This window comes from Schistocerca piceifrons, chromosome 8, assembly GCF_021461385.2.
Source record: "Schistocerca piceifrons isolate TAMUIC-IGC-003096 chromosome 8, iqSchPice1.1, whole genome shotgun sequence".
In the NCBI taxonomy this organism is placed as follows: domain Eukaryota; kingdom Metazoa; phylum Arthropoda; class Insecta; order Orthoptera; family Acrididae; genus Schistocerca; species Schistocerca piceifrons.
The window spans coordinates 109,205,494-109,218,601 of record NC_060145.1 but is presented as its reverse complement, the minus strand read 5'-3'; the positions used below and the strand labels follow the sequence as shown (position 1 = coordinate 109,218,601).

Sequence of the window (13,108 nt, the reverse complement as noted above, 5' to 3'; positions counted from 1 at the left end):
CGAGATGGAGTACACGTAGGCCAAGCAGAGCCCTCTCGTGTCAGTCCGTTAGGGTTGGTGTTGCGCCTAGTGTAGTCGGTGCAGAGCTGTCACACAAGGTGAAAACAATACAGTGGGTGCCAGTATGCCTCATCGACATCAAAGGGAGTCATATTGGAATGCGAGTGAGTTCAAACAGGGCAGAACGATTGGTCTCTGGGAAACTTGGTTGCCATACTGTGACATTTCGGCTCACACAGGGCATGCTGCTATGACAGTGATGCATGCATGGAAGCAGTGGGTAGAGCGTTGAGCAAAAACTGGATCATGGAACACAACCACAGCACGGTATTACCATCATCTTGTCCGCATGGCCATTACGGATCGTACAGTGTCATCCACAGTGTTGGCTCGTTGCTGGAGCACTGCAACAGGTGTGAACTTGTCTGCATTGGTGGTGATGGTTCATCGCTGTCTGCTGAAGGTTGGACTGGATGCATGCATGCCATTATGTCGGCATCCATTGTCCAGAAGCCACAAGCTCCTCCAACTGCAATGAGCACGTGAACACCGTCACTGAGGTGCTGAGTGGCAACATGTAATCTTCTTGGATGAGTACCATTTCAGTGTGTCGTACAGTGATGGCTGCATATGTGCCTGGCTGCATATGTGCCTGGCGGTAACATGGTGAGCGGAAACTGGAGGCCTGCATTGTGGAGCGCCATAGCGTACAAACACCTGATGTGATGGCTTGAGGTGCCATTGGTTACAACAACCGATCCTCCAGTAACTGGAGCCACGGATTTGTGGGCTCGGATACAAACTGTGTGCAGGTAAATCCCTCAGGAATGTATTCAGAATGTTATTGATTCAATGCCATGGCATATAGCAGCTCGAATTGCAGCGCATGGTGGCCACACGACATACTGAATAGTAGGGCTCAAAGGACATGTACAGATTTGAAAAGGTAATCATTTGTTACTTGTCATGTATCTAACCTGTGGTATTATATAAATTCGATTATGTGTGTCCTCCTTGGTGTTGCAATTTCCACAGATGATAGTGTATAATCATCTACTTCGACAAGGCCATGACTTCCTAAAGTCATGCCCTGTAATGAGATCCATATTGTCAGAGATTTTGCCCAGCACATCTAGAATAGCTTTCGTCACCCTCCCAATCTCTGCAATATCTTTGTCAGACTCTATACTCCTTCTGCACCTATCTCCCTGCCCTATGGCTCCTATCCCTGTGATCATCCCTGCTGCAAGACTTGCCCTATGCACCCTCCTACCACCACCTATACCAGCCCTGTAACTGCCAAAACATACGCTATCAACGGGAGAGCCACCTTTCAAGTGACACGTCATATACCAGCTGCTATGGAAACATGTTCGGCCTCTTACATCGACTTGACTACCACCAAGTTGTCAGTTAAAATGAGTGGGTATAGGCAGAGGGTGTATACCAGCAACACACAATATACTGTTGCAGAGCATGCTCTACAACATGACATGCAGAACATGACTTCGGAGCCTGTTTCACCACATGCACCATCTGGATTCTTCCTCCTGACACCAGTTTTTCAGAACTCCGCAAGTGGGAACTGGTGCTACAATATGTCCTTGGTTCTCAAAACGCACCTGGCCTTAATTTATGTTAATTTCGTCTGTCTCAGCATTTCTTCAGTCTCAGCATTTCTTCACAATAAATACTCCTTTCTTCATTCGATTTTAGTTTTCAACGTCTTCATTTTTCCTATGTGTCTATTTTCTGCCTTCCACCATACATACAAGCCATGAAGCTTTTTCACTCTTTATTAACTTTTGCACCATGTTTTAACAGTAACCTCTGTCTTGCATATTACCCTGCTTTCCATATTTAAGCCGGCTGCTGTGGCCGAACGGTTCTAGACACTTCAGTCTGAGACCGCGCTGCTGCTACGGTCACAGGTTCGAGTCCCGCCTCGAGCATGAATGTGTGTGATGTCCTTAGGTTAGTTAGATTTAAGTCGTTCTAAAGTCTAGGGGACTGATGACCTCAGATGTTAAGTCCCATAGTGCTTAGAGCCATTTGAACCCACCTTTAAGCTCTCAGGCTTTCAAATTTTGTCCAGTGCAGTCCCCAACAATCAGTCTCTCCTTCTCATCTCATCAGGTAAGTTACCCCTGACCTGGGGTTCAGGGTGACTTTTCCAAGCTCTACGCCTTTCCCTAAACCTCTCCAGACCTCCCCCCTTCGCCACTCTTCCTCCCCCCTTCACCACTCTTCCGCCCCCCTTCACCACTCCTCCTGCCCCCTTCGCCACTCTTCCTCCTCCCTTCGCCACTCTTCCTCCTCCCTTCGCCGCCCTTCCTCCCCCCGTCGCCGCCCTTCCTCCCCCCGTCGCCGCCCTTCCTCCCCCCGTCGCCGCCCTTCCTCCCCCCGTCGCCGCCCTTCCTCCCCCCGTCGCCGCCCTTCCTCCCCCCCTTCGCCGCCCTTCCTCCCCCCCTTCACCACTCTTCCTCGCTCTTTCACCCCTCTTCCTTGCCCCCTTGCCCTTTCGCTCTTCTTCCTTGACCCCTCTTCCTTGCCCCCTTGCCCTTTCGCCCTTCTTCCTTGGCCCTTCTTCCTTGGCCTCTCTCTTCCTTGGCCTCTCTCTCTTCCTTGGCCTCTCTCTCTTCCTTGGCCTCTCTCTCTTCCTTGGCCTCTCTCTCTTCCTTGGCCTCTCTCTCTTCCTTGGCCTCTCTCTCTTCCTTGGCCCCTCTCTCTTCCTTGGCCCCTCTCTCTTCCTTGGCCCCTCTCTCTTCCTTGGCCCCTCTCTCTTCCTTGGCCCCTCTCTCTTCCTTGGCCCCTCTCTCTTCCTTGGCCCCTCTCTCTTCCTTGGCCCCTCTCTCTTCCTTGGCCCCTCTCTCTTCCTTGGCCCCTCTCTCTTCCTTGGCCCCTCTCTCTTCCTTGGCCCCTCTCTCTTCCTTGGCCCCTCTCTCTTCCTTGGCCCCTCTCTCTTCCTTGGCCCCTCTCTCTTCCTTGGCCCCTCTCTCTTCCTTGGCCCCTCTCTCTTCCTTGGCCCCTCTCTCTTCCTTGGCCCCTCTCTCTTCCTTGGCCCCTCTCTCTTCCTTGGCCCCTCTCTCTTCCTTGGCCCCTCTCTCTTCCTTGGCCCCTCTCTCTTCCTTGGCCCCTCTCTCTTCCTTGGCCCCTCTCTCTTCCTTGGCCCCTCTCTCTTCCTTGGCCCCTCTCTCTTCCTTGGCCCCCCCCTCTTCCTTGGCCCCCCCCTCTTCCTTGGCCCCCCCCTCTTCCTTGGCCCCCCCCTCTTCCTTGGCCCCCCCCTCTTCCTTGGCCCCCCCCTCTTCCTTGGCCCCCCCCCTCTTCCTTGGCCCCCCCCCTCTTCCTTGGCCCCCCCCCTCTTCCTTGGCCCCCCCCCTCTTCCTTGGCCCCCCCCCCCCTCTTCCTTGGCCCCCCCCCCCTCTTCCTTGGCCCCCCCCCTCTTCCTTGGCCCCCCCTCTTCCTTGGCCCCCCCTCTTCCTTGGCCCCCCCTCTTCCTTGGCCCCCCCTCTTCCTTGGCCCCCCCCTCTTCCTTGGCCCCCCCCTCTTCCTTGGCCCCCCCCTCTTCCTTGGCCCCCCCTCTTCCTTGGCCCCCCCCTCTTCCTTGGCCCCCCCTCTTCCTTGGCCCCCCCTCTTCCTTGGCCCCCCCCTCTTCCTTGGCCCCCCCCCCCTCTTCCTTGGCCCCCCCCCTCTTCCTTGGCCCCCCCCCCCTCTTCCTTGGCCCCCCCCCCTCTTCCTTGGCCCCCCCCCTCTTCCTTGGCCCCCCCCCTCTTCCTTGGCCCCCCCCCTCTTCCTTGGCCCCCCCCCCTCTTCCTTGGCCCCCCCCCTCTTCCTTGGCCCCCCCCCCTCTTCCTTGGCCCCCCCCCTCTTCCTTGGCCCCCCCCTCTTCTTTGGCCCCCCCCCTCTTCTTTGCCCCCCCCCCTCTTCCTTGGCCCCCCCCCTCTTCCTTGGCCCCCCCCCTCTTCCTTGGCCCCCCCCCCTCTTCCTTGGCCCCCCCCCTCTTCCTTGGCCCCCCCCTCTTCCTTGGCCCCCCCCTCTTCCTTGGCCCCTTGCCCTTTCGCCCCTCTTGCTTGCCCCTTTCCCCATCCCAGGAGGAGGAGCCACTGGGTCCAAAAGCTTGCATAAAATTTTTTTATGTATGTATTCTCCTGTTGCTGCTGTGTGAGTAGATTTTTATCTGTCCAATCACATTGTTTTATTAGGGTGTTTCAAATGTAATATGGTTTACTCTACTGTGGAAATGAGTGTAATTCACTGTTTCTTGTTATGTTTAACTTTGTGTAGCTGAACAAAATGAGGATTAAAGAGCTGGAGGAACAAAATAAATCATTGAAATCGGCTGCAGAGATGGCATTAAACAGAGAAAGCAATTTGAAACAGCAGATTCAAGAGTTGCAACAAACTGTACGAAGACACCAGACCGATTTGTCGTGTCTGAATGACAAGAGTGCAACCAGACTGAATGAGCTGAAGGAGGCAACCAGGAGAGCAGAAACTGCAGAGCAGGTAAGCAGTCTTCCATTTTGGTACTCATTTAGTTTTTTAGTGTGTGTGTGTGTGTGTGTGTGTGTGTGTGTGTGTGTGTGTGTGTGTGTGCTATACTTGGAATTTCATTTTCTGAAGCTTTGCCCATCTGTTGGCGAGAGGAAGTAGTATTCGGCAAACTGAACTGTTGGCCTGACAGTGAGGGGAATCGGCATGGTTGTGGGACTAAGTTCAGCTATTCTCTACTGAAAATAGTAACTTGCTGTTAAACAAAACTGTGCTTTTTGGCTCGCAGTGAAGCTGAAGTTGGATAAGGTGACTGAATGTGCGAGTAAAACATTAAAGCTGAAAAAGTGCAAGTTATGGCAGGAAGGAGATGATGCTAAGACAAGTGGAAATGAAGTACTTAGTCCAAAGAAAAAGCAACAAAGTGCTGATATTAAATAACCCAGTCACAATATGTATTAATGTGCTATTAGGCAGCAATTTCTGAGAGATTATTAACAACACAAGGGAAGTTATTTTCTACAGTACAGATTATAACTATGAGTGATAGTCATCATAGGAACCTGGGCAACATAATTGTTCTTGCACCCTGAAAATTACATGAAGGAACACTGCCAAACTCGCATTTATTTTTGAATAACTTTAATGAGAAATTTATCATTAACATTCTCCAATATTGGTTTGTCATATGTTAATATTGCAGCCATCAATCAGCATATAACTTAAATTCCGCGATCTTCTCACTTATTCTTGGTCATATGCAAGACATAAAAAACAAAATTATCATATGACTAACTTCAAACGCAAGACAGATGCAACCTTTAAGCTACTTCACCATTCTGTCCATTCAGTCCTCATCCCTGAGCAATTATGTTCTCCTCTTGTGAGGAGAATTCTTCTGCGCAGTGTGACTTGGTTAGGTGAGTATGTAATCATGTATTTTCTTTTGCGTTTGACCATTTACAGTCTGGTCAGCTACGTCTCATCATGAACACTTAAACTACATCTCCAGTCTTCCGACTGTATCTTGAATAACACAATAATGTTGACCAACATACACTATATTTAACACACTCCTGCATGTTTCTTTTTAAGTAAGTAGTTGATGCCAGTCCTTCTGTATAATCATTCATGTGCTAAAAAATATTATCTATGATTAGGTTACAGTATGACTGCTTCTCCTCAGACGCCTTTGTAGATGGCCGTAGCTCCCGTCCCACGATAAATAATCGTATTGTTCCGGGACCGATGATTGTAGCAGTCTGGTCCCTTTAATCCCCCAAACCAACCAATCGTATTGTTCCCAAATATGTTGCTTCACATGCACTTAAAAATATATTGGACAGTAATGTCTGACAATTACATTTATACTATTTCTTCTCACCACGCCCTTGGAATTGTGCGTATCACTACATCAGGCTATTAAATTTGTTTCTAAAATTTATCAGTGTAGATGAATTAGTGTATATGAATGATGAGATGACATAGTTTTGAGGGGAAAACGCAGACATTAGATTTGTAGGAAAGTTGAGGCATAAAATTAAAGTAGCCAATGGTTTACTTAGACAGAATATGGATTCGTGCATATTCTGTGAAAAATATGCCCAGACACTGCTAATGTCCAAGGAGAGGCTCTCTCTCTCTCTCTCTCTCTCTCTCTCTCTCTCTCTCTCTCTCTCTCTCTCTCTCTCTCGTGTGTGTTTGTAGGACTTTAGTGCAGTAGCCACCAGAAAGATCGCGGGAGGCGCACATCAACACGGCGCGTCACGGACGGTAGTTGCCGCAAGTAGAGTCTCGTCCACCAGAGGGCACGCGAGAATTCGGACGCGACCTCTGCCGGCATAACAACAACTCCGGCAGCATGGGCCGTGCCCAGTCAGGCAACATCGGGCATGCCTAGGACACAGTCCCGGCCTATGCTAAGTGAAGTGTGACGTAAACGTAAACAGTCTTACTACACAATTGGCGACAAGTAGGGTCGTTCTTTCGCGTGTTGCGTCGTTGTTCCGGTTTCGCAGCTTCTCCACGGCATGGAGGATTTAGTGCGGGTTTTGGTTGAGCAGCAGACGGAGCTCATGGCCACCATGAAACAAGTGCTTCCGGCGTTGCTCTCCACGCCGTCTGTTCCAGCGCTGTTCCCTCCTCCCTTTCCCCCGTATGACGAGACGGCGGAGGATTGGGACGCATATGAACATCACCTTCGGCAGCATTTCCAGGCGTTTCATGTTGCCGATGCGGAGGTATGTCATGCTCTCTTCTTGTCTTGGATATCTTCCTCGCTGTATCAAGTTTTGCGGCAGCTAGCACCGTTGCTGGAACCCTCGTCCTTGTCTTTTGACGCATTGTGTTCATTGCTGTCTTCATATTATCGCCGCCGCACTCATGTTGTGGCGGCTAGGGTCGACTTATATCAATGCAAGAAACAGCCCCATCAGTCTTAGCGGGCATGGGCCTCTACCCTGCACAGTCTTAGTCGCAAGTGTCATTTTGTCATGGAGCAGTCGCGAGAGTCGTATGCCCACGTTATGGTACGCGAAGTCATTGTTCGTTCGGCCCCTGATAGGGATGTCCGGCAACGGGCCCTGCAGTTAGAAGACCCTTCCCTCGAGGAAGTCCTGTCCATTGCTCAATCGTATGAAGTCTCTCACGCCGCAGGTCACCAGCTGGAAGCGTGGTGCAACGTCGCGGCAGTTCAGGGCGGCACAGCTGCGTCCACTGTGTCCAGGGTGGACGATGTGCGAGCGATACAGTCCGGCCGTTACGGCCACTCCCGCACGGCGCGTAAACAGAATTCTGCCCGCCGGCCGCTGTTGCCATCCTGTGCGTCGTGCTATATACATCATGATCGGTCAGAGTGCCCCCAGCATTGGGCTGTTTGTCGCAAATGTAATAAAAAAGGTCACATTGCTAAAGTTTGCCGCTCAGCCGCAAAAGAATCGAAGGAAGCAGGTACAGAGGACATGGACGTTGACATTCAGGAAGTTTCATCGGGCCAGGCTCCCGACGCATCGGCACGCAAACTCTTTATCGAGGTGTCGGTTCGGTCGCGCCAGTTACAACTGCAAATAGATACGGGCGCGGCAGTTTTGTTGTTGAACGCACAAACTTATTCCGACCTTGGATCGCCCCCGTTGGTGCCAGTTTACCGGCGTCTACGCGGTTATGGTAAACAGTTCATTCCCCTCCTGGGTCAATTCACTACCGACGTGACTTACAAATCAGTCACTCGGCCTATTACTTTTATTGTTGTCAGTGATGCGAGCTCCGCTAACCTTTTTGGCCTGGATGCCTTTCAAGCTTTCGGTTTTTCTATCGCTGACACCATACAGTTGGTCTCCGAAGATGTTCCCTATCAATCATTGGAATCTTTGATTTCAGACTTTCCAGATATTTTTGAGGAGGACCTGGGGCGTGTTTCAGATTTTGAAGCTCACTTAACGTTGAAGGCGTCGGCTCGCCCGCGTTTACTACACGCGAGTCAGATTCCCTTGGCTCTCCGCCCTCAGGTAAAGGAAGAGCTAGACCAGCTGACAGCCCTAGGAGCTGTTCTTCCCATTTCTTGTAGTGAGTGGGCTTCGCCCCTCGTTATTGTAAGGAAGCCCTCGGGAAAATTATGTCTTTGTGGCGATTTCAAGGCCACCATTAATTCCCAATTGGTGGTGGACACCTATCCTTTGCCTCGTGCTGATGAATTGTTCTCCGCCGTGGCGGGAGGCCAATATTTTTCGAAAATTGATTTTTCGGAGGCTTATCAGATACCACTTGATGAGGACTCCAAACGGCTGGCGGTCGTCAACACCCAGTTTGGCCTTTACCAATACCAGCGGTTGGCCTTCGGAATCTCCAGTGCCCCGGCGATATTCCAGCGTTATCTTGAGCACATCACTTCGACAATCCCTCATTGTATTAATTACCTGGATGACATAATTGTCACAGGCCGCAGCACGAAGGAACACTTGCACCCTTTTTCTCAAATTCAGGCCTGTGGGCTTGTGTTGCAACCTGCATAAGTCAAACTTCTTCCAACCATCCATTGAGTATGTGGGCTACACCATCTCTCGGCACGGCATCCAGCCACTAGGAAGTTTGGTCCAAGGTATCGTCGACTTCCTCGGCCCGCTTCGCTGAAAGAGTTACAAGCTTTTTTAGGCAAGATAGCCTATTACCACCGGTTCATTCCCAGGGCTTCCACCATAGCCTACCCCCTGTACTGCATTCTGCGCAAGGGTGTTCCTTTTGATTGGTCCCCTGCATGCGAGCGAGCGTTCACCTCGTTGAAGGGCCTCCTCACGTCAGCGCCTTGTTTGGCTACTTTTGATCCCCATAAGCCATTATTCCTGGCTACAGATGCTTCACAGTATGGGGTTGGGGCGGTCCTGGCCCATCCTAACGCAGATGATTCCGAGCAACCACTGGCGTTTGTGTCTAAAACTCTTAGTCCCGCACAGGCCCATTATTCCCAGGTAGAAAAAGAGGCTTTGGCCATTGTCTATGCTGTTACCAAGTTACACCCTTTCTTGTATGGCACGAAATTTCAGTTAATCACTGACCATAAGCCGTTAATATCGTTATTTGGCCCCGCCTCTCAGATTCCGGATAGGGCGGCCCACAGACTACAGCACTGGGCCTTGTTCCTCTCTAAGTACCATTATGACATTCATTTTCGCCCTACCGGACAGCATGCCAACGCCGACGCTCTTTCCCGTCTTCCGGTGGGCCTGGATCCTACATTCGATCGAGAGGAGATTATGTGTTTTCATTTGGATGTGGCGTCCCGCCAAGCGGTTGATGGCTTTCCGATCACTAGTTCTCGAGTCGCCCGGGAAACGGCAGCTGACCCGGTTCTCCGGCAAGTAGTTCGCCTCATTCAGCAGGGGTGGTCATCCCGCCCTCCGGGCCGGGCCTCGGACCCTCTTCGTAATTATTTTATTCTACGAGACCGCCTCTCAGTCTTGGGAGGAGTTCTCCTTCTGGCTACCGATGATACAGCTTCTCGCGTGGTTGTTCCTGCAAGTTTACGAAGGGAGGTCCTCACGTTATTACATGCAGGGCACTGAGGTGTTTCCCGTACTAAAACCTTGGCCGCAGACATGTGTACTGGTCCGGTATTGACAGAGAAATTGAGCACTTGGTGGCCGCCTGTTCCCAGTGTGCGAGCCAACAGGCATCTCCCAGGGCAGCATTCTCTTCACGGCCGCCGGCAACCCAAGCATGGGAACATGTTCACATCGATTTTGCGGGCCCGTTTCTCAATGGCTTTTGGCTCATTGTCATTGATGCTTATTCCCGATTCCCATATGTGGTTCGCTGCTCCTCAACCACTTCAGAAGTTGTAATCCAGGCACTAGCAAAAATTATTTCTGTGGAAGGACTGCCAATCACCCTGGTCTCGGACAATGGACCACAGTTTCTTTCGCAGACCTTCCAGGATTTTTGTAGGCGCTTCGGTATTCGGCACGTTTGCTCTCCCCCCTTCCATCCACAATCGAATGGGGAAGCCGAGCGCATGGTGCGCACATTTAAGACACAGATGAAAAAGTATGTGCACGAATTTCCTGCGGAGGAAGCATTGACGTTTTTCCTGACGGCATACCGGACCACACCAATGGGAGAATGCAGCCCCGCAGAGCTCCTCCATGGGCGTCAACCTAGGACTCCGTTGCACCTCCTCCGACCTGGTCCTCGCCAGTCTTCGCAAACTGGAGTACCTGGCTTTCCACTGGGTATGTCAGTCTGGGCCCGTGGGTTTGGTCGCAATCCACATTGGATACCGGCGGTGGTCCTGCGCCGCAATGGCCGCCGGCTCTATACCTTGCAGGCGGAGGACCGGGTGGTACGTCGTCACCAAAATCAGCTACATCCATGTTTGGGCACCCACCCTCTGACCTCGCGGACACCAGCTTCCCCATTGCCGGCACCTGTGTTGGTTTCGCAGGGGATGTTACCGTCTCTCCCCACTGTGACTCTGCTGCACTGCGCTAGTTCTCAGCCTTGGCAGCCTCCAGTAGCTCCAGCATCAGCATCGCCATCGTTCGCGATGCCCCAGCGAGAGCTGGCCCCCTCGCAGGCCCGGTTTCTCAGGAGGCTGGTTCACCTGTGGTCGTCCCTTCCCCATCGTCCCCGCCACTGGGTCTTGCCCCTCCTGAGGTGGAACAGGATCCGGAGTTCGACAGCTTGTCGCCCGTTCTGTCCCGGGCTCCGGTTGTGGGACGACGGGGGCCTCTTCGTGTGGGTCACTTCCAGCCGTTATTCGAAGGTTCCGGCTCGAGGGTTGGCAGATCCCCTCGACTCCGGTCTTCCAATGGATGTGGAGGTCATCGCTCCTGCCCGACGCTCCACCTTCCAACGCAGTGGATCACAGTGACTTCACCCCCCGAAGGAGGAGGAGGAGTGCAGTAGCCACCAGAAAGATCGCGGGAGGCGCACATCGACACGGCACGTCATGGACGGTAGTTGCCGCAAGCAGAGTCCCGTCCACCAGAGGGCACGCGAGAATTCGGACGCGACCTCTGCCGGCATAACAACAACTACTCCGGCAGCACGGGCCGTGCCCAGTCAGTCAACATCGGGCATGCCTAGGACACAGTCCCGGTCTACGCTAAGTGAAGTGCGACGTAAACGTGAACAGTGTTACTACATTTAGAATATTCTGTATGATATTTACACTCCAAATTTTTTTTTCAGAAATATACATGTCTTACTGCAAACAATAACAAAAATGTGTTGCCATCCTTTCTCATGTTTTTTCTCAATATTTGCAGAATTACAACAACATAAAGGGCTTATGTGAAGTTTTAGATGCCCAGTTAGAAGAATTTACTGCAATTATAAAATCACAAGAATCAGAACTAAATACTTTGAAAGCAAGAAAGTAAGTACCTCTGATATTTGTAGCATGCCAGATGTTAACATAGCGTAAATAGGGACAGGAAAACACAATTTTATTTTATGCTGAACTTCTGTGTTGTTTTTGCCAATTTTTGGTTTGTTCTTTGCCAGTATTGTTTTTAATTTTGGGTGACTTCGTTTTGTATTGGTATGTATTCTTTATTGTTGCCTTATTTATTTATGGTCTTCAGATTAAAATGAAAATATATCTATCAGTTACATTATATTTACTGTCATCAGCAATAACTTTTATTTACATTGTTAAAAAATAAATGTTTATTTTAAACAGATTAAATCTAAGCAATTAAAGAAAAAAATTAACCAACATATATTTTACAGCTCCATATTTTATTCAAAAGAAGTCATAATTTTTGTTAGTTAATTAAAATTGTAGGATGTCCAACGGTATATCACATACAAAGTAAGTACAAAATGTCCTGTTTTTACACCCTACACTGACAATACCAAATTTGTGGGAATAGTGAATTGGTGTCATCTGCAATCGTAAATTTGATGAGGGTTTAATAATGTAGGTTAATGTGGTGCATCAGTTAAACTGTATTTTGTTGTAGCAAGCAAGTTTAAACTTGAAGACCACCAAATAAGTCACTTGAGTTTTACAAACACACAAATCAGGACAGCACTTGCTTTGTTTGCTTCTCTCAGCCAATTGCAGAACACACAATATTACACAAACACATTTCTAGCAGCAAAACAGGACACTGAGAAAGTTTATTTCAATATCTATGCGGTACTGTTTTTCCTGTTTTGTATGTGAAGCTTGTTGTGACAATCTTATCTGTTGTGTAGCCTGAGTTCCAGATTATTTGGTTGCAAGTGACACCAACATATGTGACTCTATAAGAAAGCATACTATTTGTGCAGCTTGATTTAAATTCTTATGTCTATCATATGTGATGCCACATATTGTGCACTGTGGTTTACTGTTAGAAACAAATGCCTTGTTAATTTACAATTTTGCAAAGCTAAAGTTGCGTATTCCATGGTTTCATTTTGATACTTGGTTACTATGAAAATATTAAGATTAAATGATGCACCACATTAGATCTCTCAAAAACATTTGTCGTGCAAAAGTATCACAAATTGTGACATTGGTGCCTCTTACCACAACATAATTGGTTGAAAGTGGGGTATTTTTGTTCAGTATTGCATCTCTACATTGGGAAATGAGCTGCAATTTAAGACTGTAAGTGAACCTCAGTCTTGAGAAAAAAGTGAAAATCCAATTCCAATATTCAGTAACTGTCAGTTACCAGTATTAGTAAACTGCTGCCCTGATGTTTACAATAATTTCCAATTTCATAAAAACCATCAGTTTCATGTGAAAACCACTGATTTAGCGGTTTTTTTTTTCCTCCATGGTACTGCAAATGTGAAATTTTACTGTCCCTATACACAAGTTTAAAATTGTGCTGTGTTGCATCTACCTACAATATTATTGATTGCTTGGCAGGGCAGAACTAGAAAAGAATTTGGACAAGTACCAAGCAGAGATAAAGACAGCACGTGTCAGCATAAATGAGGAGAAATCTTTGCGCATAAAGGCTGAAAAGAGAGTGGATGTTGTTGAAGCTGAACTTGAGGACCACAAGGAAAAAATTGACAGCCTAGAAAGCCAGCTGTCAAAGTATAAGAATGTGACAAATGATCTCTCTCAGCAGGTATTTATGTACAAAGTTTTTAGCTATAAAGGTGGTCATCCAACATG

At 49.2% G+C, this 13,108-nt stretch overlaps 1 protein-coding gene across 1 annotated transcript in view; it reads left to right on the top strand.

Moving 5' to 3' along the window:
* The window catches only part of LOC124711300 (citron rho-interacting kinase), a 217,559-nt gene that overhangs the window by 95,020 nt on the left and 109,431 nt on the right, over positions 1-13,108 (top strand). Inside the window, exons 17-19 of the mRNA XM_047241304.1 lie at positions 4,285-4,506; positions 11,253-11,362; positions 12,854-13,061. Of these exons, the coding sequence (XP_047097260.1) occupies positions 4,285-4,506; positions 11,253-11,362; positions 12,854-13,061 (540 nt within the window). The remainder of the gene's footprint in view (positions 1-4,284; positions 4,507-11,252; positions 11,363-12,853; positions 13,062-13,108) is intronic.